Raw genomic sequence first — 27,568 nt, forward strand, 5'->3', positions numbered from 1 at the left:
ACTGCGGCCCTCCAGATGTCCATGGACTACAATTCCCAGGAGCCCCCTGCCAGCAAACGCTGGCAGGGGGCTCCTGGGAATTGTAGTCCATGGACATCTGGAGGGCCGCAGTTTGACTACCCCTGGTCAAGTCGGTGCCAAGGGGAAATGTCATTTTCCGTTGATCTGACCACGACCCAAACCTCCAGTGCAACACCGTTCACAGCATCTATGTCTTATTTCTTTATAAGGAGGCCAGCTCAGCAAGGGGTGGGGCAAATAAAACCTATTCTAAATGGTCTGGAAGCAAGATACGGGCTTTCTCCCATGCCCCTTGGGTCACACTAAGTACAGCACCTTCAGTTCTCTTTCAAAGCTCTTTGCAGCTAAGGAGGTGGGGAGCTCCCCCTCACCATCCGTCTTCAAGCAGCGGCTGGACAGATCCTTCCCCTGGATGCTTTAGGCAGATCCTGCATTGAGCAGGGGGTTGGACTAGGTGGCCTGGATGGTTCCTTCCAACTCTAGGATTCTAGGCAACTTGCAGCGTGAAGTGGCAAAATCCACTTCCAAACAGTTGCTTGAATAGGCATTATTTAGCCAGTGTCAAAGTGTCCAATTAAAAGCCTTCCTTGTTGAGCCCCCACCCCATCCACGACTTATCAGGTGGCATCAGAAGAGACGGCCCACTCAGAGGCAGCAGTGGGATCAGGGCAAAATGCCTGGCACCATCCCTCAAGGAAATGGTTAGGATAATTCTCCCCAGTTGGGCCCCAAACAAATTACATTGTCCTCTCCTCCAGCTTTTAATCTTCTTTGATGAGGTAGGCTAGGCGGAATGAGTGCAACTGGTTTGAGGTCACCCAGTGAGTTTCCATGGAACAGTGGGGATCTGAACCCTGGGTCTCCCAGATGCTAATCCATCCCTCTAACCCAGGCTTTTTCAACCAGGGTTTCGTGAAACCCTGGGGTTTCTTGATAGCTCTGGAAGGGTTTCCCGAATGCATGGGAGATAATTTGTTATATATTTTAAGAATCTGTTAAACATTTATTGGGCGATATGACCAAATATGGTCATGTTGACACACACCTCTCCCCCATGGCCGATGATCACGCCACTTCTGGGGTTTCTTGAAGCCTGAAGAATGTTTCAAGGGCTTCTCAGTGGTGAAAAAGTTGAGAAAGGCTGCTCTAAGAAGAAGAAGAAGAAGAGTTGGTTCTTATATGCCGCTTTTCCCTACCCGAAGGAGGCTCAAAGCGGCTTACATTCGCCTTCCCTTTCCTCTCCCCACAACAGACACCCTGTGAGGTGGGTGAGGCTGAGAGAGCCCTGATCTTACTGCTTGGTCAGAACAGCTTTATCAGTGCCGTGGCGAGCCCAAGGTCACCCAGCTGGCTGCATGTGGGGGAGTGCAGAATCGCTGGCATGCCAGATTAGAAGTCCGCACTCCTAACCACTACACCAAACTGGCTCTCTAACCAGTGCACATACTGGCTGTCATAATGAACGTTGTTGGGGTTTCTACTCTATTTTGTGTCTTTTGACTGCTGGATTATTCTGGTGCAAAGACTGTTTCATTTTCCTTAGTTGCACTTTTTATCCTTCTAACTGTATTTTGTAGTTCAATGGCATTGGAAGTATTTTACTGAAAAATAGGGTTCACTTTTAAAAAATGATTTGATTTTTCCCGTAAGAGCCACTAAGATGCCTAAATGTGTTTAAGTGTGATGTACAGTGAAGGACTTAGGTGGCAAAGAATTTACACTTGCTGCTCATTGACTGTGGAAAAAGCTTAAACATGAATGTCTGAACTGGGCTTCAAAGATACACCCAGACCCAGATCTAAGCCTGGAAAAATTATACATGTTTAGCAGGGCCCGTCCCAAGGCCAGGCCAGTTCTGCCTGTGTAACACTGAGATGCAAAGATTCAGGTAGACAGCCATGTTGGTATGAAACAACAGAACGAGCTTTGAGCCCAGTGGCACCTTTAAGACCAACAAACTTTAATTCTGCGTATAAACTTTCACGTGCACCCATACTTCTTTGGATACCAAAATGCAAAATGGCTGAACAGGCCCCATGCTGGTGAATGACTCACATGCATCAAAAATGGATGGGGCCCAGGAAGATGCGGTACAAACCAGCAGCAAAGCAAACACACGGGTGAGATGAAACAATGCTACGTGGGCTCACCTGCTCACGTGCAATCCCAGGTTGGGACTTCAAAGGATAAGGGTTCAGCAGGGACAGCCGAGGGAAGCCCTCTATTTGTGCAGGGTCCAGATGCAAGCAAGAGAGAATTGGAGATTAGGCAGGAGCGGGAGGACTGCAGGGTAGCATGCCATCAGCAATCCCTAGCAACGCCTAGACACAAGAAGGGATGCCAAGAAGCCTTTTGGGAAGCTGCTGCTGAGCAAAGCCCTCCTCGTCGCCTATCCTGTGCTCCCAGAGCCCAGGGCAAAGTCAGCCGCTGTCTCCAAAATGGAACAGAGGTGCAAATGAGGTCCACAGTCAGTGCTCCTGCTGAGCTGAAAGCCCCTCCTTATTCCAACGGCCTTTCAGATCCCGATTGCAAAGGCCCAGGGGGAGCTGACTTTGCCTAGCATTATGCACAAATCTCTCTGACCTCTTGGCTTAAGTAAACGTTGCGCCTTAGCTTTGCTTGCGCAAATCTGACCTCACATTAACTGCCTGGCAACTGTATTACTGAGGCCAAGTGCTCTAGTGATGGTGGAGGAGGGGGGGGGGTAGGATTGTTTGCTTCAGAAAGATATTGGGGGGGGGCTGGACCGGGCAGGAGAATCCTTACCTGTTTCCATCTCTTGGCACAGCTGTTCAAGGGCCTACATCCAAGACGACCGGATGAAACTCCGGCTGGTGACTGCAGACGGCTTCTCCTGCTAAGCCCTCATTCCCAGCCACTTCCGTCTTCCCTTTTCTAACACCGCTGGAGTGCAAAAGAGAAGCACCTCCCAAAGAAACCCAAGCTGCTGAGAAATCTTGTCTCTCCTCACCTGCCCATATTCCCTCTCGATGGCAGATCGCTGTTTGCTGTAGGCCCTGCAAGGAGGGAAAGACAAAGACTCTGAGCAAGGCCTGCCAGTCCTCTGGCACAGGGGTAGTCAACCTGTGGTCCTCCAGATGTCCATGGACTACAATTCCCATGAGCCCCTGCCAGCGAACGCTGGCAGGGGCTCATGGGAATTGTAGTCCATGGACATCTGGAGGACCACAGGTTGACTACCCCTGCTCTGGCATATTCGGGGACTGGGTGTCTATCCTGTGACTTGCAGGGTTTCTGTTCCCCCCAGAGTGGCAGCCCTCCTCCCACTGCATGTGAGAGGAGAGCAAGGGGAAAAGACAAAAGGATGGGTGGGGAGGAACCCCATTTGGGGCTGCAAATGCCTGTGCAAAGTCAGTGACTGGGTCCATTTTTGCCTTGGACTGCTGTCCCCATCAGGCCCTTCTGCCCAGCTCCATGCAGCTTCACCTCTGAAGGGCAAAAAATTCACCACTGAAAGTGTTTCCCGAGGACCACGGGGAGGCCAGTTTTGGGTCTGGAAGGTGGGGCAGAGATGGCGTTTTATAGCACTGGCATGGCACTTCAATTTGTCTTTTAAAAACTAACTCTGGAGCTGTGATTTGAAGGGGAAACTGCCTCCCTTACATGACTCTTACTGTTACTGGGGGGGAGGGGGGGAACAGCTGTAAATTTTCCCTGCTGTGGCCAAATCCCTCCCCCCCCTCCAGATTTTCAAGAGGGAAAGGACTGAAAAGCCAGCCCCCGACTCCTGCTTAAAACGACCACCTCAGCAGTCGCCTCCTGTCAGAAGCAAAGAAAGCAACACTCCCATGGCAAGGGAAAAGAACAAAGTCTAACAGACGGGTGCAGGCAAAGGGGTGTCTTTCGAACGGCTAAAGGCCCTTCTTTCTCCTGATGGAGAAATTGCAGGTCTCAAGGAGCCACTGCAAAGGGCACTCACTCTCTGCCCTGTCCCTGCGGCCTTGGCCTCTGCAGGAGGGGAAACTTCCAGCCGCCTCCGGAAGTCCTGCTCTGCTTGTTTGGCGAGAGAGGGAGAGGAAAGCCTTGGGGCCAGGCCAAAATGCCCTCCTGACCACTGGTACTCTGGCAGGGTTATTCCCCTTTGGAGACCAGCAGGCATGCCCTGGTGTGTGTGTGTGTGTGTGTGTGTGAGTGAGTGTGTGTGTGTGTGTGTGTGTGTCAGCCTTTGCCTGCCCCCCATGCTGCTGGCCTGAAAGGGATCCGGGGAACAAGGTACTGTTAAGAGAGAGCCGGGCAGTAGTCCTGCTCCAAGGGTCATTTCAGATTGAGAAGAGAGCTTCAGCCCTCCCTCCTCCTTCAGTTCCAATCACACACACATATCAGGGTGGCAGCCTCCGAGCTGGAGAACTGGGTTTGATTCCCCACTCCTCCACATGAGGCCTTGCTGGGTGACCATGGGCCAGTCACAGTTCTCTCAGAGCTCTCTCAGCCTCAACTGCCTCACAGGGTGACTGTTGTAGGGAGAGGAAGGGAAGGTGATTGTAAACCCACTGAGACACATGAGGCCTGTGGGACGCTCTTGGGACCGTTACAGTTCTCACAGAGCTCTCCCAGCTCCACCGGCCTCACAGGGGGGCTGTTGTGGGAAGATAAAGAGAAAGGTGTTTCTAAGCTGCTTTGAGGCTCCTTCAGGGAGTGAAAAGCAGGGTCTAAAAAACAAGCTCTTTTTCTCGTCTTCTTTCCGGACGTGGAAAACTGCAGCCTGCTGAGTGTGCCGAGGGGCCCGGCCTGCCTCCGGCCTCTCTTGTCCACTGCCCGGCCCTCCTCTCCCTCCCCGCCAGACTCCGCTTCTTACCTGATGTCCTCGAGGAGCTCCAGCTCCCGCTGCTGCTTGCTCTGCAGGCTGGCCAGCTGCTCCGCGAAGCTCACCTTCACCTCCTGGATGGGCTTAACCTGCGGAGAAGAGGGATGTGGCCGGCTCTGCTCATGGAAGGAGCCTCGAGCCTACAGCGCCAGCCAGAACGACCCGCAAAAGGCCCACTGACCCCCGCCCACACACACAGTAGGTGGCAGGAGGACTATTGCAAGGACCATCCCCCCCCCCCCCCCCCGTCCTGTGCACCAGCTGCAGCCCTGTGCAGTGATGAGGGGGCCGCGGGGCTAAAAGGAGCTCCTTCTCCACTCATCGTAATTCAGGCTGGAGTTACGAATCCCGGTTCGAATCTACCCCTGCCAGAATCTCCCTATCGGCCCTTAATGCTTGGGGAGACAGAACGGTGGCTCCGGAGGTCTCGAAGCGGAACGAGAAACTCCCCAGGGAGTCGCGGGGCGCTCGGCCCCCAATTCGCCTCTCCCTCTCAGCCCTCCCACCCGGTGGGGGATCCAGCCCCGTCGGCCGCCGTCCAGCCGGAGCGCAGGGGAAGCGCCTCCAAGAGCGCAGAACGAGACAGCCAACTCCCCGACGAGGCCGACGGCGCGGGCCGGGTGAGGAGAGGAGAGACCCCCGCCTCAAAGGGAGGCCGCCCAGCGCCCCCCTCTCCGCCCCCCACCCCACCCCGAGGGTCCCCGCCTGCGGGCTCAGCGCCCAAGCCAGCCCTCGCCCCCGCTCTGGGGCAGACAAGGAGCGGACAGGAGGGCGCTGCTTTTGCAGGCGACGGCCAGGGCAGGGCAGGTCAGGGCAAGGGAGGGGAGGCGGCCGCCAGGCCCCCCGGGGAGAGGCTCACCTTGCGGGGCGGCGGCTGCATCGCTCCCCGCGCGCCCCAGCTCCGAGGCCAGCCCGGAACCGCCGCGCTCCGCCTCTTGCCCGGGCCCGCCTCTCCTGGCTGCTCCGCCGCCCGCCGGGAGGAGTCGCTCGAGGGCGCCCGCTCCGCTTCGCTCTGCTCCGGCTGTCCGCTGCGGGCTGCCCCCTAGGAGGGCGCGGAGGTCCCTGCCCCGGCTCCGGCTGCAGGCGCCGGGCTGTGTCCGAAAGCGAGGCCCGCAGGCGGCAGGGGCAGCCGGGCCCAGGGAGGGCGCCACGGGTCGGGCCAGAAGTCAGAGGATCCCAGGCGGGTCTTCGCGACTACAGCAAAATGCAGCAAGCCACAGCGTCTCGGTTTCGAAAGGCAGCGCAATACAAATCGCCGGGCCGCCGTTTTGGGGCACCCCCGTAGTGTGCGACCAGGGAACCTGCCAAGGGCCAGATCACGCAGGTGGGATCGCGCAAATTCCCCCACCCAATCCCTCATTGCGCCTACGGCTGCAGACTGGCCACAGGAGTCACAGAATCCATGACGGTGTGGCGCTGGTTTCGTGCGGGAATGTGGGTCCAAGGTATGCGACCTCAGAAGCTCACATCAGATCACACAGACCATCTCCAAGGCCAGAGTACAAAATTCACGGATGGATCCACTGCTTTGTGCCACCCCCATGGTGTGAAAAACCAGGGGGTTTTGTAGATACTCCTGATTTTTATATGGGCTCCCTTAAAACTGACTTAGGAGGCCCATGGCCCCAAATGGAATGGCAGAAATCACGGGTCTACTGCTTGGACATGCCACCACAGTAAAGAAACAGGGATTTAACTAGGGGTAGTCAACCTGCGGTCCTCCAGATGTCCATGGACTACAATTCCCATGAGCCCCTGCCAGCGTTTGCTGGCAGGGGCTCATGGGAATTGTAGTCCATGGACATCTGGAGGACCGCAGGTTGACTACCCCTAATTTAAAGTACAGATCTTTGTGAGCTTCACACTTGGTCATTGAAAGCTCACCATCAAGTTGTTTGTCCCTAGTTGCCAAAAAATCTTGGATTCAAGGCCTGGCACCTTGAGGATCTTCATGATTTTTATGTCTGATCATTCAAAATTCACCATTGGTCTAAACTCCTTTAGAGCAGATATAACAGACACCTCCCTCCCTCCATAAGGGAAGCATTCATTTTAAAACAGACACGTGGAAATGAGGGGTCACCACTTTGCCTGTTCCATTAATCATTCAATGACAAGAAGGCGGTGTTGAGATGGCTGCTCTCTTTGATGGCCCATCTCTATATTTTATAGCTCTCTGGAGAGAAGTCAGTAGCTTATTTCTTTCTGGGTGTCAAGGGAAAACCTTGTGTCCCCAAAGATCACTCCTATGTATCTTTCTGTTTAAAATCAGTCTAACGATACTTGGGATGAATAGATATGAAAAGATCACAATGACACAAAATAGACTCGTACACGTAAATGAAATCAGAAATAGACATGCACGCATATCATGACTTATCCTAGCTAAGTGATAAAATACAATTTCTGAGAATCTCTGACATTTTGGGGTGTTTGGTCAAATCATGTGAAACCCCCATAAGCAAACTAAAACCTTCCAATTTGTCACTTTTGGTGGTTCTGACCTCAGAAAAATTTCCCATGGAACTACATGTATCAAAACTGTGTACTATTAGACCAGCTTGTTCAGAATTTTTTTCCTGGGCATCAGTCCATCTGTTCAAAGTATCTCTTCTTTCTAGGATGGGACACTGAGTACACAACAAAGAAAGTAAAACTAGCACATGTTTTGCACAGCTGAAAATTAAACAAAAATGTGAGGGCTGTTTTCAGTTCAACCAATGCTGGCGAGAGTCTGTAACAGAATCTCAAAGTTTGTAATTGTTTTTCTCAAACACCCACCCTAAGTTTGCCATTTACAGTAGATAAAAAACGAAGATATGGTGCCAGGGCAGAAAACATAAGTGCAAGGATGTTTGCATGGATTTAGCAAACATGATGACTGTGGGATCTAAGTTCATGACTATGTCTGTGTATTGCACCATTTTTTGAAAACTCCAGATACAGGGGTAGTCAAACTGCGGCCCTCCAGATGTCCATGGACTACAATTCCCAGGAGCCCCTGCCAGCATTCGCTGGCAGGGGCTCCTGGGAATTGTAGTCCATGGACATCTGGAGGGCCGCAGTTTGACTACCCCTGATCCAGAATCTACCATTCCAGTCTTGGCACTAAGGAATAGATCTGAGGTGCAAATCCCCATGATTTTTCTTAAGGACACTCCCCCCCCCAGTTGAATATGAATTCAATGAACCCATCTATGTTCATAAATTTCATGTGGATCTACTGCAGTGGTTCTCAACCTTCCTAATGCCGCAACCCTTTAATACAGTTCCTCAGGTGGTGACCCCCAACCGTAACATGATGCAAGTGTTCTTTCACAGAAATTAAACCGAAACTGACCAATGGCGTGAAGATCCATTATTCATGATTGTATATAAATTGTATTTTTCCTCAGGGTTTCTCAGTTCAGTTCTGCCTCTTGTCCCACCATGCTGATCTCGCTCTTTTCCACTGCTCCAGACAGAAGAATGCCCTATCTCGATCTACCCCGCAAGGCTGTTCTGTAGATGGCGCCCCCCCCAGCCAACCTGCTTCCCCTGCCACGACCCCTGTGAAAGGGTCATTTGACCCCCAAAGGGGTCCCGACTCCCAGGTTGAGAATCACTGCCCTAGCCCATCCCCATGATTTTTACTCCATAAAATACACCCTCCTCAGACCTTATTGAGATAGCTTACAAATCTTCTAAGTCTAGACAAACAAAATCAGCACTAGTTATTATTATATGACAGGGATGCTCAACTAGGGTGGGAGTGTAATCTATATGTTCTGCATGTACATATCTTTGTAATAAACCTGAAACATTTTTGCATCATATACCACTTGACTTAATTATTTAAAAGTGTGACAATCCTGTGTGGACACATAACGGGCTGCTTTCCACGGTGCTAAATCACCCCCTTAAAAAAAATTGCCCCCTAGCAAAAACTTTCTGGCTGTGGGCCTGAATTCTAGCAATACTATGCCTGTCACCCAAGCAGAACAGATGAAGGTTGTGCTTGTCAGTTTGGGTCATCTTCATTCCACATCTGGAGCACATCTTGGAAAAGGCCTTCTGAGCCTCAACAGATCTGCAGGAAATCCTCTCAAATGGAGCTGGAGACTCCAAAAACAGGACCTTCTCCCTCAGTGCAAAAGGGGGCATGAGGATGGGGGGGGGGGGATGCTGCTGCACAGAAGAATGTGGTCCCTGGATGAGAACAAGTATCTACCTTGCATGCAGTGCCCCCTGGAGGCTGTAGCTGCAAAGACCTATCTGATGGCAGGCCAGCTCACACACAATCCCAATGTTGGACTGTAAAGAAGATCAATGATGAACCTTAAAATTAGGATAACAAAAACAAATATTTTAGCCAGGCATCTAGAAAAAGAGTAGAATAAGTGCCAGGTAAGCCCTGGTCTGGAAAGCCCAGGCTAGCTCGAATGAGTCAGACCTCGGAAGCTAAGGAGGGTTGCCTGGCTAGTATTTGGATGGGAGACCTTCATAGAACACCAGGGTTGTGATGTGGAGGCAGGCAATGGCAAACACCCTCTGAACATCTCTTGCCTTGAAAGCCCTTCCTGGGTCACAAGTCAGCTGTGACTTTGCTGCATGTTCCACCATCAGCCCTCGGAGGGGAGGTGGGGCAGTCTACAGGCAAAGAGCACCCACTGAACAAGGCAGGGTGGTGTGGTGCTTAAGAGTGGCAGACTCTATTTTCACATGTGTTGGGAATGTAAGAAAGCAAGACAGTATTGGGAGAATATACCTGTGGAATTTTTAAAAAATGTTAAAATTTAATTTTGAAAAAAAAAACAGAGTTATTTCTATTGAACCTTTTGGAGGGCAGGGTCCACAAAGATCATAGAATTTTATTTATGTATGCTACTTCTGCAGCCAGAATTGTTTTTGCTTCTAAGTGGAAGAGCCCTCAACTGAAGAGTGGTTAAGAAAACTGGTGGACTATGCTGAAGTTGCCCAATTGTCTGCCGATCCCGATCTTGGAAAATATGCAAAGCAATGGACATTGTTTTGGAATTATATGAAAAAAAAACTATCCAGACTTTGCAAAGATTTGTAGCATTTGTAACATAGCAACAGCAGGTTCTAAGCATAGTTATGTCACAGATTTAGGTTTACTATTTCATTTGTTAGGACTAGGAGAGAAGTCTTGAATGTATATTTGTATTTATTTGTGATTGAATGTTAGATTGATGAATTTATGGATTAGTGATGGGTATGGATATTTTGTTTGATATCACAATAAAATATTTGAATTGGAAAAAAAAAAGAGTGGCAGACTCTAATCTGGAGAACTGGGTTTGATTCTCCCCTTCCTCCACATGCAGGCTGCTGGGTCAGTTCTCTCAGAGTTCTCTTTGCCACACCTCCCTCCCAGGGTGTCTGTTGTGGGGAAAGGAAGGGAAAGTTGTTGGTAAGCCATTTTGGGGCTCTATTGGTAGTGAAAAGCAAGGGATAAGAAAACAGCTCTTCTGGTCACCAGGGCCAGCATCCACATTCCCCGAGCTAGGGTAGCTGTCCGGGCTCATGGGTCCTGGCAGGGCCCACTACAGCTGCCTCCCTACTCATGCAGCTCCTCTGATGCCTGCAACCAAATCTTTCCACTGCCTGCTTGTGAGAGCTTCCCCCCCCCCTGTGCTCCTAGCTGTATATCCTGCCTAGTGCTGCTGGACAAGGGCATGTGGGCAGTTGACAAAACATCAGCATTCCTATTGGCCAAGGCAGTGGCACTTCTAGCTGCACCCACCAGCCAGCACCGTCAGGAAAAAGACATGCAGGCAAGGAATGCAGCGGAATCTGCAAGGGGCAGGAGAGCTTGCAAGTGGGCAGAGGAAGAGGTCTGGGTGGGGAGGGAAGAGGGAGGGATCAGGGAGGTCAGGCAAGCAAGAGGTAAGGGGGGAGGGCAGGGGAAAATGGGGGGGAGGAGTTTTATGTGTGTGTGTGTGTGTGTGTGTGTGTGTGTGTGTGTGTGTGTGTGAGCAGGGGGAAGGAGGGAACAAGGAGCCCCAGCTATGTGTTCCCCATACCTCGTGAGAGTCAGGCTGTCACTATTTTATTTTTTTTTTAGAAGGAATCCGTGCCCCATGGTTTGGAAGCTAAGACAAGGAATGTTATAAGTTATGGTTCTTGACAGCGAGGGACAGTAGAACTTTTCTTTGAAGAGTTACATCTTTCCACACTCAACGTTACTGAGGAGACAAGCTTTTTCTGTCAGAGAGGGAAGAAGAACCCTTTCAAGTGGGACTCCTCTTAAACCCAATAATCTCAGCCAATTGAAACTGGGCCAGCTTGTTTCTGGGGATATTTCCCTCAATCCCCTCACAGGATACCCACTCGATTCCTGCCCCTGTATCACCCACTGTGCCTTATATTGCTCTCTTTTTGCACCTGGCAAAGCCCAACTACCTAATTATTCTCCTGGTAGCTCCCCCGTTTCTCTGTTGCTTCCCCAAACCCTCTCTGAGGGCATGACAGACTTTCTTTCCATCTCTCCCTCCCACCTGACATGGAGGCTGCCAACACATGCCTCCATGCCACCTCCTGCCAACTCTGAGGCAGGCCTACAGGCCAAGAAAAGCCCAACAGCCCCAGCCTAAACTGCAAACAGAGGGGAGGGCCCGGGGGGGATGCCAGAGAGAGGGGAGGGCTCCCAGCTCCAGACTAAAGAGATCAGTTCCCCCTAGAGAACATGGATGTTTTGGAGGGTGAACTCTCTGGTACTGTAACTGGGGATGCCAGCCTGCTGCTTACCTTGGCCTCCTTGGCACAGTCCTGGGCGAATGGCAGGCAGCTTGCAAACGTTTTCCACTTGCAGCCTGGGCTGCCCTTGGTGTTTGTTTCCTTGCTTGTGACTGATGGGGCTCACAGACAAATGGGGGAGGCTAGGATTTCTGCTCCATGCTGCCCAAAACACCCCTGGAGACCCAGCCCTTCCTGCAGGCCGTTCTGCCTGCCCAATTTCCTTCCATTACAGAGGAAAGAGAAGAGCCTTGGGCACATGCTGGCATCATGTGGAGAATGACCCATGGCTTAGTGGTAAATGAGGTAGAAGTCTGTCCCAAGATTATTTTGGGGCGCATCCTTGCCCCAGTGTCCTGGTTATTCTAGAGCAGGCTCATGGGAATTGTAGTCTATGGACATCTGGAGAGCCACAGTTTGGCCACCCCTGTTCTAGGGGTGCCCCACTTTGGAGAAGCTGACCCAAGTGCTAGGCTTCGGACCATAAACAGCGTACATCTTCTCAAAGGGGAGAGTCCCCGCCTTCCACTTCACACCCCCAGGCTCCAGTGCCCACTGTATTTTGGGATGCAATGGGCTTTACCCCTAGTGGATCATAATTCCTCTGAAAAGGACCTTTTCCAGTTGGGCTGAAAGGGGTCTTGTTAGTATTATAATGGCGCAAGACCCACAGACAAGCAAACAAGCTTCAACCAGTAGCATCCATGCAGGCGCATCCAGAGAAATTAAACCATTTCTAGAGGCAACACTGCATTAGGAACACCCTGAGAACACATCCGGGGACTGCAAAGCATGACTCTCAGAAATTTAGTCCAAATGACTTAAAGGCTTCTAAGCTTAGCATACAACCTAGCTGGGAGCCATATAACGTGAAAGAACAAGATTATTTTGTATGCTGTTATTTGCCCCGAGTCCCATTCAGAGGAGAGGGATGTAAATCTGATGAATTTGGTATGGAACGAAAATACTGTGTCATCTGCATAAAGTTGAAAGTTGGTCTAGACGTTGATGGGAGGTGGGGGGGGGATGAAAGCTGGTTCAGCTAAACTGCTGAGAATGACAATTTCTTTAATGAAACAGGTGAGATCCTGTAGATGTCATGGGCAGGGACTGAAGTACAATCTTTGTTCTTCCATTGAAATCTCTGGGGCTTGAAAGTGCTTAATTGTGGATGGATCATATCCCAGACCAGGGAAAGTCATGGGGATCCATGATTCATTTTGCACTTTGGAGACTACGAATCTTAATGTTGTCCAGATGTTTCAGGTTAAAAATCAGAGGACTTCACAAGGAGCCATTTAAAAACCAATTTGATCTGAATTTTGCCCAGCAGCCTCTCTCTTGGTTCCTTGTGGCATCTCAGCCCTCCTCTCCTAGGAATGATACAGGCAGATCCTGGCATTGAGAGAAATGTTTCTAAGCTAAAAGCAAAGTCCTTGTGAAATCTGCTGGCAAGGATTTTGGCCTGCGGAATTAAAATCACTAATTGCCATGGAAACAAACTAGGAGTAACCCCATTGTTTGTTTCCATAGCAATTCAGGATCCCCCACACACAGCACCCCATTTTCCTTCGCAGACTATATAAGAAGTACAACACATTTTCTAAAGTTGTCCACACAATGTGAGGGATTGGGAGACAGATCCGGGGAAAGGTAAGCAGCTCCAGCAGGCTCTGAAAGCAGGGGAGCTGCCTGCCCCCGGTGAACTGGTTCCCCAAGGAGTGCATGGAATTCCTGGGACTTAGTCCTGGTAAATCAGCCTCTTGCATATTTTGTTTGAGAGAGGGCCTGGACCTTAGAGCCTAGAATATCCAACTGCGTGTCTTTGCCAATTGTTGTCTTTTCTGCGTTCTAACCCATCCAGCCCCCACTGTTAGAAAGGAATTCCTCATCACAGTGGATTTGAAAGTTTGCTGCTGAGTCCAGCTGACAATGCCTGGCTTCCCTGTAGGGATGAGAGCCTCCAGGCAGGATCCAAGAATCCCCCAGAATTCTAGCTCCTCTCCAGACTACAGAGATCAGATCCCCTGGAGAAAGTGGATGCTCTGGAGCAAGGATAGTCAAACTGTGGCCCTCCAGATGTCCATGGGCTACAATTCCCACAAGCCCCTGCCAGCGAATGCCGGCAGGGGCTCGTGGGAATTGTAGTCCATGGACATCTGGAGGGCCACAGTTTGACTACCCCTGTTGTACCTTAGTGAGGTCCCTGTCCTCCCCAAATTTCATGGCAACTTTAATCCCCATTCCCTGCTGGTGGTTGGAGGTTGGGGTGGGGGCACCTAGCCACTCTAGTTTCCTTCATCCTTCCACAACACAGGTTTTCTAACCTTGTGTCACAGGCCAGCAGTGACACTCCAGCATAACTGACATCATATTCTGTTTGTGTTTTGCTCTTGATCTGGGAAACCCACCTCTGCTTCTTTCTAAGCTTCTCCTCAACATCCTGCATTCCTTTGTTTGTTGCAGGGTAGATGAGGAGTCAAAAGGGCTGTCGTGCGGTAACATCCTGCCATTAAGGCTACTAAGCAAACGGTGGGAACCTGGACTTGGCCCCTCCTAAGCAGTGCTGATAGCTGGGGCGTGGGGCTGGCCTTGGCCCACCATCTTCAGGTGCTGCAGGTGCAGCCAAGAATAGCCTGCCAGTGGGGATCAGATGCTGAACTTTATTTTTTAGATTTGGGCTGGGGTGGAGAGGAACGTTACCACATGGGGTGCTGTAAACCAGGGGTCAATCATGCCAGGGGACTCATGTGGCTTCTCAGCTTGGTTAACATCTTCCTTTCACCTTGGACTCCTGCATCCTTCCCCCCCCCCAAAACTTGGAAATCCCTCTGGCTCCAGCAGCACTTTCTATGACCAGTGAGCCTCAGTGCCCATTAATAATCTGATCCAGATTAGCATCCTGGGTCTAGAAAGAGGACTGAATGCAGAGGTGCCTGCCTCTGCAGCTTGGTAGGGGTGATGTTCAAAGGAATGACAGAGAGTAACGCCTGGGATGCTCCAAATTGTACAAAATGCCTTTAATGCATGTGGCAAACAGAAATACTTCTGGAACGGCCCCAGAATCGGAGTGAGTGAGGGATCCTGTTTACTTTCAAGAGCACTGATTTGCTCAGGGCATGCTACCAAGAATTCTGCAACCAGCTAATTTAAACGGCACTGAGAAAACCTGGACTCTGGGATTTACCCATTCCTAAACAGAGCAATGCCCTTCAAAATCCAGTGAAGATGGTGGGCTTAAGCAGATGGGACTCTGCTGAGGATGGCACCGTTAGATCAGCTGGGCACACAGAGCCAACTGGTGCAATGCCCTCTAATGCTGCCTAATTTCTTTGTGGCTGAATCACAGTCTGCATTCTGCTAGACAGGATGGGGCAGGGAGAGGCGCAATGCAGGGCCCTCACACCTCTTCCTGAACCACGAGGGCATCCATCTTTTCAGTCCTTTAGGTTTATAATCTGCTCCCTGAGCTCCCCAGCAAGCATGACTCACATCCTGGACAGTCTGAAGTAGCAGAACAAAGTTTGAGGCCAGCAGCACCTTTAAGGCCTACAAGAGATCCAAGAGCCTTAATGGCAGATGCATTCCCAAAAGTGGAGCAGAGTAATTAAGAGAACTTTCTGCACCTAATTTTATATCTAACTCTCTGGTCCTAGGACAGGAGGCCCTACTCGGTACAGCCTGTCACTTGTGGAGACACCTCCATGCTTGAGTGGAGATAGTGAAAGGCCCCTTTTAATTACTCTGCTCCACAACTGGGAATGCATCTGCCACTCATCACTAATCTTGACATTTTTATTCCCTCTACTATGTTTTTAAGACTGGAGTTGAACCTAAAGGACTGATAACCTGACAAATTCAGCTTGATATTCTAGCGAGGCTCTTGAATCTGCTGAACAGCTTCATTATACTGCATCTTTTTGGATATTTTCAGGATGCTGTTTACTAATTTACTTTCCTTATGTGTAGTCTGGGAATTTCCATTTCCTTGTCTGAAGTGTGCCTGCACATGAAAGCTCACCCCTGGTAGAAGATGAAGAAGAAGAGTTGGTTCTTATATGCCGCTTTGCTCTACCCAAAGGAGGCTCAAAGTGGCTTACATTCGCCTTCCCATTCCTCTCCCCACAGCAGACACCCTGTGAGGGGGGTGAGGCTGAGAGAGCCCTGATATTCCTGCCCGGTCAAAACAGTTTTATCAGTGCCGTGGCGAGCCCAAGGTCACCCAGCTGGCTGCATGTGGAGAAGCAAGGAATCAAACCCGGCATGCCAGAGTAGAAGTCCGCACTCCTAACCACTACACCAAACTGGCTCTGTTGGTCTAAAACTCTGCTGGTCTTAAAGGTGCTGCTGGACTCAAGCTTTGCTCAAATGCTTGCCAGTCTCTCTTCTCACCCAGGGGGGTCAACTTAAGAGTGAGATGCCCAGGGAGCTGGAGTCTGCAGTCCACCTCAGAGATTGAGCATTTTGTAGCTGTTGAGGGAGAGTGGCGCAGATGCAGACCTGAGAATTATGTGGCTATATTTCAGAAGCACATGAGCAGGCTGGATGAGGGGGTCCCTTTTCTGCATCTCTTCCACCGCCTCCTGATCCTCAAACCAAATCTCCGCCAAAGCATTGTTACAGAAGAGTGATGGGGGTGGTGATGAAGGAAATGATTGCAAACTTCTGAATGATCAATCAGTTATTGGAAATTGGCCTCCGTCCTGTATTGGGAATGGAGATTCCTTCCCCTTCTGTAGGAAGTAATGCTGCTTGCTTGGCTGTATGACCTATGATAGAATACAGAACAAGTACCAGGCTGGGCGAAGGGGAAGAGGGAGGGGGAAATAGTTTTATAGAGTGAAACAGTTGAGGAATCCAGCTAAAAGCCTCTGACTAAAATGAGGGGTCGTCTTGACATTCCTGAGAGTGAGGCGCTTGTCAGAGGCTGGTGCTGTAGGTGGAGGCACGATGCCCTGTTTAATGCAAGCCTGAGGCTGGAAGGCTGGACTGGTGACCTTTGCCATGTCAGAGGAAGAGATCCAGTCTCCATGGCAAGCCTGGAGACTTTGGGGGTGGGCCTGGATACGGAATGAGGAAGTGGGCTGAGGCCATTGGTCCAAGGGATTCCACCAGCCTTTAAGGTAAAGGTACAGAATCCTATGTCACCCTTTGTTCTGGGCACAGGTTCTTCCTGGACTCGAAGTCCTGCTGGATCTGCTTTTTTTTTTTTTTTTGCTGCAGCTAAATATAAAAACATAAAAATGGTTTTCCAGTTTGGCAGTCTTTGGTTAACGTCATGGTAGGCAAAGGACTGTGAGGCCTATGGGGCCATCAACCCCATAGGGAGGTAGGGAGGCTGTCCGAAGGCCACCGGCTGGGCCGTCTACTTGTCTGCCTGTCTGCACCAGACTGGCATCAGGCGGGCCCACTGCCTTCCCCCACTCTTATAGCCCAGGCCCAGGGCTGCGCTAAGTCCCTCCTTAGGACTTGGTCCCTTAAGTCCCTTGCAGTTGCTCGCAGTCCCCAGCAGGTGAGGAGGGGTCCTGCAGTGCCGGCGCCAGGGGGGCCTGGCATTCACTCTTCTGCAAAAGGGCAGAGTTCAGTTCCTCCATGAGTTTGTCACTGAGTGAGAAGTTCTTCTTCCTCGTCTCACCGCCCTGACTGCCCTGGGCAGGCAGGGTCTCTGGCAAAGGGACTGGTGTCCCGGGCTCTTGATCCTTGCTGAGGGCACGGGCCCTTTGGGGTGGCTCAGCTGTTCTCTCTGCAGGGCTGCTGTGGGTCACCCCCCTATGTCTGGGGAGTCTGCTGATCATGGTGGCCTTATCCGGCTCTAGCCACAGACCCCGTTCGAGGGAGGGGGCCTTGGTGGAGTTCGTCCCAGATGCTCTCGGGGCAGGGCAGGGTGGCAGGGAGCCGGCCGGGGCTTGGTCGGAGCAGGAGGCGGGCTTCTTGGTCCGGTCCACAGGGGGCAGCAGGGAAGGATTCAGTTCCAGAAATCCCCCAACGGGGAAGCTGCCCACTTCCTCATAGACGGGCTCTGGCTCAGCCGCCTCGTGCTGCTCCTCCAGGGAGTCTTGGTGCATCTTCATGGGCTGTGAGGGAAGGAGAGGTGTCAAAAGGACCAGCCCTTCATGCGGCCTCCTGGTGCGCTAAGGATGTCTATGGTGCTGCCTCTTCCCATAGGTCCCCTCCAAAGAACTTAATGTCTAGAGAGCAAAACCTACTCAAGATCCCCGGCCCCAAAGGCACCAAACTGGCCTCCATCAGGGCCTTTGCAGCCCTGGCCCCAACCTGATGGGACATGCTCTGTGGTGAGATCAGGACCCTGCAGGACCTTGGACAGTTCCACAGGACCTTGGACCTGTTTCGCCAGGTCTACGGTTGATGCCTAATACGGTGTCAAAATCCTGGCCTCCCTGCCCAAAAAACCAGCCAAATTTACATCCGAATTGGAAATCTGGACCTATATTCACTCCCCCCCCACCCCCGCTCTAAGAAAAGGGTGGTTTGGAATTAATTAAGGGAGCTATTATGGATTTTGATGTTTCACTGAATTATTTAATTGTTTAAAATATACTGTTACCTGCCCTGAGCCCCCAACGAAGGGTAGGTTATCAATAAAATGATTGTTATTGCTTTTGTTGGTGGTGTTATTATTATCATCGTCATCATCAACTTCCCTTCCACATTCTGGGCCCCAGGGGCTCCAGGGTCTGCAACAGGACTCCAAGGCCCGAGTCTGGCGTCTCACCCAGATGGGGCCTGCTCAGACGTCTGAACCCTCTTCCAGAGCACAAGGAAACAGGCTCACAGTCCGAGCCTGGGGAAGCAGAATGAAGCTGCCAGGCCAGGCAAACGCTGCTCCTGCCATGTGTCTCCCATGGCCTGGCTGCTCTTCTTGACCAATAAAGCTCCTGGCATGCCCTGGCGTAGTTCTTCATTCTTTGGGGAGAGGTTTGTGGTCACACCTTTGCAGCAGCCTCACAGGGGACCCTCCCTCCTGAATAACATGGGAGTCCCATCTATCCTGAAATTACCCTGAGGAAATATACAGGAATTCCGCAAAGAGAAGAGCTGTTCTTTTGTACCCTGCTTTCCAGTACCCAAAGTAGTCTCAGAGTAACTTACAATTGCCTACCCTTCCTCTCCCCACAACAGACACCCCGTGAGGCGGTTGGGGCTGAGGGAGCTCTGAGAGAAATGTCAGTGACCCAAGGTCACCCTGCTGGCTGCATGTGGAGGAGGGGAGAGTCAAGCCTGGTTCTCCAGATCAGTTGTTGCCACTCTTAACCACTACACCAAGCTTGCCTGGCGGCCGGTATGGCTTCCGTGTACGTCAGGAAGTCTGGTGTGGCCCATCGTGGGAAGCCGCTGGTTGCATCCGGTCAGGTGCCTCCTCTGATCTAAATTCCGGAGGGAGTTGGGCCACCAGGGTCAAGGCTGTCTACCCTGCGTGGAGCCGGGCCTGCATCGACTGAGGCAGAGGCTGATCTGGCCCCTGGCCGAGGCTGTCTTGGTGTGCCTCAGAGCAGTGGTCCCCAACATTTTTGAGGCTGGGGACCGGCAGGGCAACTGCCCACCCGTGCATGCCGCGCATGCGCACCCGTGCCTGCGCATTGCACAAGCGCGGATGAAATTGCGCATGTGCGGCACTTTTGTGCATGCGAGCATGCGTGAAATTGCCGCGCATGCACGATTTCGGCCACGCATGGCGCATGCACGGCCCTGATTCCCTCCCCCCCTCCCGCATAAGAAGTTTCCCGGGCCGCAAGCTTGCGGCCTGGGAAGTTTTTTACTGGGGGGGGGGAGAAGGAGCCGCAGCCCGGCGCCAAGGCCTTTGCGGCCCAGCACCGGGCTGCGGCCCGCGGGTTGGGGACCACTGCCTCAGAGCTTGGACAGCTAGGTTATGAGAAAGGACACTAAACTCCCAGAAGCACCAACTGAGGACTGCGGACATGGGCCATCCAGCCAGTCTCCTGGCGAAAGGTGCTATGAATACAGAAGTACTTACAAAGAACATGGATAACGTCCTTCGCGTATGCAGGCGGCGCTAGAAATAAAGACAAAGAAGAAGAAGAGTTGGTTCTTATATGCCGCTTTTCTCTACCCGAAGGAGTCTCAAAGCGGCTTCCAATCTCCTTCCCTTTCCTCTCCCCACAACAGGCACCCTGTGAGGGAGGTGAGGCTGAGGAAGCTTTGATATTTCTGCTTGGTCAGAACAGTTTTATTAGTGCCATGGCAAGCTCAAGGTTACCTAGCTGGCTGCATGTGGGGGAGCGCAGAATCAAACCCGACTTACCAGTTTAGAAGTCCGCACTCCTAACCACTACACCAAGCCGTTCACCCTGCAGCTCAGATAACGTGGGAGGAAGGTGCCAGGGTATCACGCAGAGAACTCCTGAGAGGCTTTTGTGTTGGGGGAACCAGCAGTGCAGTTTCGGTGAATTTCAGCAGGTCACAAGAGGGAGGCCAGAAAGGGATGAGCAGGGCTTGTCTCTCTAGGCCTGTTCTGACATGCCAAAGGTAAGGTGAACTGCCACTATGGCAGAGGTAGCCAAACTATGGCTCTCCAGATGTCCATGGACTACAAACAAGGTGGCAGGGGCTCATGGGAGTTGTAGTCCATGAACATCCAGAGAGTCACACGTTGGCCACCCCTGTGTTATGGGGTCAAGAAAGAATTTTCTTCCAGTCCAGAACTGCCCAGTGATCCTGCACAGTTTTGCATTCCTCCAGTCACTGGGGAGTGGGGGAAAAGTTACTTGTGAATGCCCTGCATTGTGCAGGGGGCTGGATTAGATGACCCTTTGCATCCCCTCCAGTTCCTTGAGAAAGGGGGCCAGTCTTTCTCTTCTGGTGTGTGCATTGGCCAAGAGCAGAGGGACAATTACTTGAGGGAGCCACCACCCCACCCCATGCCCCTCTTACTTGGGACAGAGCCCTCCAAAGCCAGCAGCTGATCTGCTCAAGGAGAAATGCTGCAGGGAGCTGGGAGAGGCTTGGTTGCATGTTGCCAAGCAGAGGCCTCATGGTCAAGACACCTACTCACGAGTAAACACCACAGGCACCTGCTTTGCAAAGCAAGCTGGAGGCGTTTACCCAGGAGCAGATCAAATGTCTTCCAAAGGTCTGTTGTTGCATCAAGACTAAACAAATTCTCTTTTTGCTGAGGAACTGCTAGAAAAGGTGTGCACCGGCCAGCCACTCCCCTTGGAACCTGGCACGAACTGCACAAGCTTTGATCCGGACTTGTCCAGTAGCAGGATGCTCTTGGTGCCTTCAGACGTGCCTTGGAGTGCCAGGCCCTGGTTTCCAAGGGGAGCAAAGGGCTTCGGAAGGAGTCGGCCTTACCAAAGTCTGGTTAGCAGAGAGCATGATGGGATTGGTGCTGTCTCCTCGCAGAGGGATCAAGGGCATGGTGCCGAACTTCTGCTTGGCCAGGTCAGAAGAAGAGTGCCGGCGCAGGATCACTGGGCGGAGGCCATCGTGCTGAGGGAGCGGAAGAGAAGAAGCAAGGTTGCTTGATGTTTCTGGTTGCTGTACGGCGGGCATATCATATATCATATCATACCATATCTCATCTCAACCACTGCACATTTTCAGCCTGCCCAAGCTGGTTCAACTATGGAGCCTCTGCATTTCTTCCGTTCTAAACATATATTCAATGGCCTAAGCAGAAATATGGGGAACCTTCACCTCCCTACAGACATTGGGAGAGATGCTGTGATGTCACAGAATGCCTACACACTGGCTCATTGCCAAGATAAGAGCCACTGAGAAGCTACTGTCTTGCCCCAGCAACTGTCTTGGCTCCACAAGGCCATTTGCAAACAGAACAAATGGTGTGTGTGTGTCACAACCCCCCATGGCCCCCTTATAATAAGTGTCCTGTATGCTATTAATGCCCCCCCCCCCAGTATTCTAAAGCCCTAACCCTCAATTTCATCACTTGTGCTGTGCTCAGAAGCAAATCCAGTTCTGAAAGGACTATTTGGTCTGCCGTTATTCCAGTTGGAGTCTTCAGAAAGAGGCAAGAACCTGGGAGGGCCTGTGGCAGTAGCACGAGGGCTCCGCTCTGCTTTCATCTGGTGCTTCTGGTGTCTAGTCCCCAGGCAGGCGGCCATTCTGCAGGGGCATCAGCAGCCACTTTGTTAACAAGGAACACACAAGGCTGCCTTCTGCTGGGTCAGACCCCTGGCCCATCAAATTGGGTCTTATCTGCTCAGACCAGCAGTGGCTCTCCGGGGTTTCAGGCTGAGGCTTTTCACTTCCCCTACCACCTGGCCTTTTAACTGAAGGTAGCAGGGATGGAACTTGGGGCCTTTCCCATGCTGAGCAGATGCTCTGTCAGTCAGCCACAGGAAGGCACAGGATAACATGGAAAGAGTCACACTCGACTGCATAGGATGAAATAATCCCCTAGATTGCATCAGGGAAAAGGAGACACATCGGAAAAACAGTTTGAGGCCATCAGATTTGTAATTAGGGGGGTGGGAGTCAAAATAGAGTCTGAGCTCATGAAGTCCATGCAGGATGCAAACAAAGTGCCCATTACAGACTGCAAACAAGTCCCAGAAAGGGGGGGGGGCTACCAGATCCTACCTGGCCGCTGGAGGGGTTTATGTGGGAGGTATGATTTCCAGATCCAGGTTGGAAAACTCCTGGAGATTTGGGGATGGAGCTGGAGAGAACAGGGACCTCAGTGGGGTACCAGGCCATAAGAGTCCACCCTCCAAAGCAGCCATTGTCTCCAGGGAAGCTGCAGTCTGGAGATAGACTGCAATTCTAGGGGATCCCCAGGTCCCACCTGGAGACCAGCATCCCCTGGGAGAAGAATGTGCTTCCATCTGGCATTTCGGGGTGACTGCAGAAGAACCTGGGCTTTGAATCCAGATGTCCCATGCAGCGCATGTGCACCAGCAGAACACACAAGAAGGGAATTCTCAGAAGCAGGTGTGGTTCCCTCCCGCTCTCCGGAAGACTTTTCTAGAATACTTGTTCATGTCCAAGCCCACTCCAGAAGAACTGGAGGGGAGTTCGCCTATCATAAAATTAATTCATTTATTTATTTCGTCCTCCTTCTTGATGGGCCCCAAAGTTGCTTACCTCATTACCTTCCCCTCCCTTGGGTTAGCTGACCACCTCGACCATGGGAGGGGGGTGGCCCAGCTCCCACCCTCCGGGAAGCATGGATGGCTCCTCTTACCCACTTGGCCCTTGTGAAGCTCTGACCAACCAGGAAGGGCAAGGGCTGAGCACACAGGTAATAGGTCTCACACCTCAAAGGGTCTCACCCATCTCCTCAGGACAGGGCAGATGCATGCCCGGTGAAGCCTGGCTGCTCCCTCCCCACCTATGCTGCATTCCTATGCTGCATTCTTTAGTCCTCCTTTGCTAACTATTCTGTCCTATATTCTGGATGCTCGAGGCTGATTCTGCATTGAGCAGGGGGCTGGACTAAATGGCCTCTATGGAACCTCCCAACTCTTACGAATCTATGAACTTCCGGTTCAAGCTCACAAGGGATGCCAGAAGAGTTGCCATGTCCAGCCAGAGAAACCTCTGGAGATGTGGAGCCTGGGGATGGCAGGGTTTGGGGGCGGGGAGAATATAATGCCATAGAATCCCCCCTCCGAAGCAGCCATTTTCTCCAGGACCCCCTGTGATGCTAGAGTGTCTGATGAGGGGAGAGGAAAGGAAGGAGATTGTAAGCTGTTTTGAGACTCCTTCAGGTAGTGAAAAGTGGGATATAAAACCCAGCTCTTCTTCTGCTTCTCTTCTTCATATGCAATCCAAAGAATTCCTTGGCCAAGTTGAGTCATCCCACCCAGGTCATTCACACACATTTCATTAGCAGTTTACAGGAGAACAAGCCACTGTGTATAACTTTGTAACAGATGTGGAATAGTGCTTGATGTTGCTCCACATGACCTACCTGGGCTTTCAGGATGCCAGTGGTCCAGTCCCACAGCTCGGATTGCCCCGTGCATGCCAAATACCTGCAGGAGAGAGATGGCTTGTCACTCCTAGCAGCCCATTGCTCTCTCTGGCTCAACAGAGTATGCAAAGAACTTGGGAGACCTTTCTCCAGGAAAAAGACGGGCAAGAACATGATCAGTCTTGCTGGATCAGGCAGCCAGATTCCTTGGGACATTTACCAGGAAGGCATGACTGCATACCCCAGTGGCTACTAAGCAGTATCCATCTCTTCCCTACTCAAGTTCCATTTAGCTTCTACAGCCAATATCCACTGTCCGACCCACTTGTTAGAACCACAGTCCTGCTTTTGAGAAGTTTGGGGAAAAGTTCATCCGTTTGAGTATCCGGAATTTCACTTGTCATGCAAGTACAATTTCTAAAATCCCGCCCTACTTTCTAACTATCAGGATCCCCCAGGTTACCATTGCCTAGGGTCATCTTCACTGAACCACAGACTAGTTAAAGCAGGGCTGGGATTGGGAGGGCCTTTTCGGTCCTGGCCCTGACCTGGTGGAATGAGCTCCCGGGTGAGCTGTGGGCCTTGCAGGAGCTTTCTGCGTTCCTCAGGGCCTGCAAAATGGAGCTCTTCCACCAGGCCTTTGGTTGAGGCCAGGGCAGTGAGGAAGATCACCCCCACCCCCAGGGCTGGTGTTAGCACCTGGGTTGTTGCCAGCTAGGCCCCTTCTCCCTCCCCGAGAGTGGTTGTATCAGTCTTTTGGGCATGGGGATAGCGTTTACACAGGCAGCCGCCATCTTGAATATGTGGTTGCCTGGGAGGGCTACATTGAGTCTGGAGGTAAGGGAGATGAAACAGAACTTTGTAGCCTCTTAAGGTCTTGGAATCTGCTTTACTACTAACATCTAGGTATGTTTTAACAGAGGGGCAGAAGGATTGTATTCTACCCAATCTCTCTGGGATTCTTTTGCTTCAATCTGTGCAGTGCTAAAAGTATTGTGTAAGCCTTTCCTTCTAATGAATCTTTTATAAATTTGAAAGATGGCAGCGATTTTCGGATCCATGCAGCGCTCCCCCATCTTGGAAATGCTATTTCAGAAAAAGGGGAACCCCCAGAGTCAAGGGAGGGAGCTTGGAAGCAGCTACTCCCCCTGGGGTGTCCCCTGCAGTTAACTGACCCTGTTGCAGCCAATGCACAGGGCAGCAGGTGGTTCAGTATTAGAGAAGGGAAAACGAGAGTCTGGCCCTCTTAGCTGGAAGTCCCATATGCCAGCCAGTGGGGAGGGCAGAAACCCTGGAGGGAATGTGACAAGGCCCCTCCGGGAGTTAGCAACCCCCAGGATCAGGCAGGACAGAATGGGGCTTGCAGAGTCGGTGCAGGCCTGTTCTGCCACTAAGGGGAAAGCACATTTCAGCCATACCACAGGGCCAAGCACAGGAGACAAGCCTGCCCTTTGTGACAGGCACCTTCCCCACACCCGCTCTGTGTGAGAGAGGCTGGCTCAGGGCCTCTCTGCTTGACAAAGGAGGCCCAGCAGAACAGATACTCACAGCTGTTGTTTTTCTAGGATCAGAGTGAAACTCCACCTACGACAAAGACAGAGACAGACAGACTCAGGCAGGCAGCCGCGTTGGTCTGAAGCAATGGGACGACGCTTGAGCCCAGTGGCACCGACCAAGACGAACTCTATGCACACTGAACTGTCGTAGGCTTTCATGGCTGGAGTCAACTGGTTGTTACGGATTTCCTGGGCTGGGTGTCTAGGGTCTGGTAGTCTTAGTCCACTTTGGCATGGATTCCCATCTGAAGATGGCAGCCACTGGTGAAACGCCAGGGACTAAAACCACCAGTCCACAGCTACACAGCCTGAAAAACTCACCACAACCAGTCTGCATGCATACTTTGAAAAATTAATCTCAAAGGTGCCACTGGACTCAGACATTCTTCTAGCAAGAGGCAGAAAAAGACCAGAATCAAGGAGAGCCAAGGGCAAATAAAGGCCTGATGTGGGACTGTCCTCCAGGATGGGCTTAAAATAAAAGGAAAAGGAGCCTGGAGGTAAAGATAGCAGAATCTGCCCCTTGCCTAGGGTTGCCAGCTTTGGGTTGAGAAATACCTGGCGATTTGGGGGGTGGCACTTGGAAAGGGCAGGGTATGGGGAAGAGAGGGACCTCCACAAGATATAATGCTATAGAGCAGGGGTAGCCAACCTGTGGCTCTTAAGATATCCATGGACTAGTATTACCATTAGGACTAAAGCCACACTGTGGCCACCCTTGCCATAGAGTCCACCCTGCAAAGCAGTCATTTTCTCTAGGAGATCTTGATCCTCTGGAGATTAATAGCAGATATCCAGGTACCACCTGGAGGTTGGCAACCCTGCCCTTGCTTATCAGCTTACTCTCCCAGAGCATTGTTCCTCTCAGCTGTGTTCCAGGGCAGGAATGTTCTTGGCTGGGGAGAGGTGAGCTCACGCCCCCCTTTTTTGTTGTCATCTTTTCTGCATTCACACACAGAACTGGAGCAGTCTCTATCCTTCAAACATGTGGTAATACCTAGATTGGTCTCCAGAGATATAAGAGAGCCACTGATGCTGGGGTGGGCTGGGAGTATGCATGGGCAAGAGGCAAAGGTCAAGGTGGCAAATATTAACAGGCAAACCCTCCTCTCATTGAGTGACAGTTTGTAGATAGCAAACCATGACCACCCTTCCTGTCATATCATGTTAAATATTAATTCCACAATATTGTTTAGCTGAATATGTCACTAAAATAGATGTTAGAATGACCATGAGTGAAAATCACCTAACAGGACACAGGCATTGATGTCAGTCTCCAGGACAAGCTTAGAATGTGTGAGAGCCTTTGCGGTGAGCGGTATATAAGTATAATAAATAAACAAATAAATAGAAGGAACAGCTGACCTGTGATTTCCTCCGCCCAAGAGATGCATTTATTTATTGGGTTTAATTTAGGACAATAGGTTTCCCAGGAACTTGCAACTAATTTCATTAATTTCCCAATCTCTTCTTCCTGGTATCCGCTCACCTTACATTAGCTATACTTAACACCTTTCCCAGACCTGGTAGCTTTCCTGTCCCGTAATTAAAGGGTCATTAAGAATCATTTTATACCTACAGCTGACCCCCAGGTTAGGGAATCACAACCATTGTGTAACTCCTGGAACCCTATCAAAGTTTCTCCGAGATCATTGTTTAACTCTGGAGATCCCATCAAGTTCTTGTTTTGGGGGCAAACACTTCAGCATAGCCTAGGGAATCATTTTTCCCTATATCAAGAACCATACTGATCCTATCTGTGTGCGTGTTCTTGGACCCATACACACATCCAATGCATTTTCCCTCTTCCTTCCAGAGAGAACCAGCTTGGTGTAGTGATGGCTTCTAATCTGGAGAGCTGGGTTTGATTCCTCACTCCTCCACATGCAGCCAGCTAGGCTAGTCACAATACTGTTAGATCTATTCTCACACAGCAATTCTGTAAGGGCTCTCTCAGTGTTTAGGTGTACATGTTAATGGTGAGATTTGAGTTCAACAGGACCTTAGAGACCAATAAGATTTTGGAGGTATGAGCTTCCAAGAGTCAAAAATCTCTTTGTCAGATAAAGCAAAAGTTTTGTTAGTAATTTTCCAAAATGGGCAAGGAGTCGAGGAGGACCCCACACATATCCAAGCAGGGTGGCAAACAGGGTGAAAGAGCTCCAGGGTCATGTTTGGGGTCTGCCTACAGAGCAAACACCCAGCCCAGCAGCCCCACAGCCAGATCATAAGGACAGAAGAGAAGCCATGTCATATCAATCCACTGGCCCACCCACTGCAACATTCTGTGTCACACAGTGGCCAAAACCCAGGTGCCATCAAGAGATCCACAAGTAGGACCCGAATTCCAGAAGCCCTCCCCCTGTTGCCCCCCAAACACCAAGAAGACAGAGCCTCACCACCCCAGAAAAAGAATGTTCCATCTGTAGAACATAAGAGAAACCAGGCTGAATCAGGATAGTGGCCCATCCAGACCTAATACTCTGCATTTCACAGTGGCCAAAACCC

The 27,568-nt window shown here is 51.2% G+C and overlaps 2 protein-coding genes across 6 annotated transcripts in view; both read right to left on the reverse strand.

The window, feature by feature from the left end:
* FCHSD1 (FCH and double SH3 domains 1) overlaps positions 1–5,830 on the reverse strand; it is a 29,282-nt gene extending 23,452 nt beyond the window's left edge. The window contains exons 1-3 of one of the 4 annotated variants that reach the window (XM_077310830.1): positions 5,706–5,830; positions 4,838–4,935; positions 2,993–3,038 (exon numbers count right to left, since the gene is read on the reverse strand). In XM_077310830.1, coding sequence (XP_077166945.1) covers positions 2,993–3,038; positions 4,838–4,935; positions 5,706–5,726 — 165 coding nt within the window. In that variant the 5' untranslated portion in view covers positions 5,727–5,830. Of the gene's footprint in view, positions 1–2,171; positions 2,243–2,787; positions 2,955–2,992; positions 3,039–4,837; positions 4,940–5,705 lie in introns of those variants that run through there. The other 3 variants (XM_077310829.1, XM_077310832.1, XM_077310831.1) reach the window with 3 other exon arrangements.
* An 8,753-nt stretch (positions 5,831–14,583) lies between these two features.
* ARAP3 (ArfGAP with RhoGAP domain, ankyrin repeat and PH domain 3) overlaps positions 14,584–27,568 on the reverse strand; it is a 64,828-nt gene continuing 51,843 nt past the window's right edge. For both annotated transcript variants that reach the window (XM_077309880.1, XM_077309881.1), the window contains exons 30-34: positions 25,053–25,088; positions 23,502–23,565; positions 20,918–21,055; positions 19,578–19,616; positions 14,584–17,658 (exon numbers count right to left, since the gene is read on the reverse strand). In XM_077309880.1, the coding sequence (XP_077165995.1) occupies positions 17,062–17,658; positions 19,578–19,616; positions 20,918–21,055; positions 23,502–23,565; positions 25,053–25,088 (874 nt within the window). In that variant the 3' untranslated portion in view covers positions 14,584–17,061. The remainder of the gene's footprint in view (positions 17,659–19,577; positions 19,617–20,917; positions 21,056–23,501; positions 23,566–25,052; positions 25,089–27,568) is intronic.

This window comes from Paroedura picta, chromosome 14 (assembly GCF_049243985.1).
Source record: "Paroedura picta isolate Pp20150507F chromosome 14, Ppicta_v3.0, whole genome shotgun sequence".
NCBI lineage: Eukaryota > Metazoa > Chordata > Lepidosauria > Squamata > Gekkonidae > Paroedura > Paroedura picta.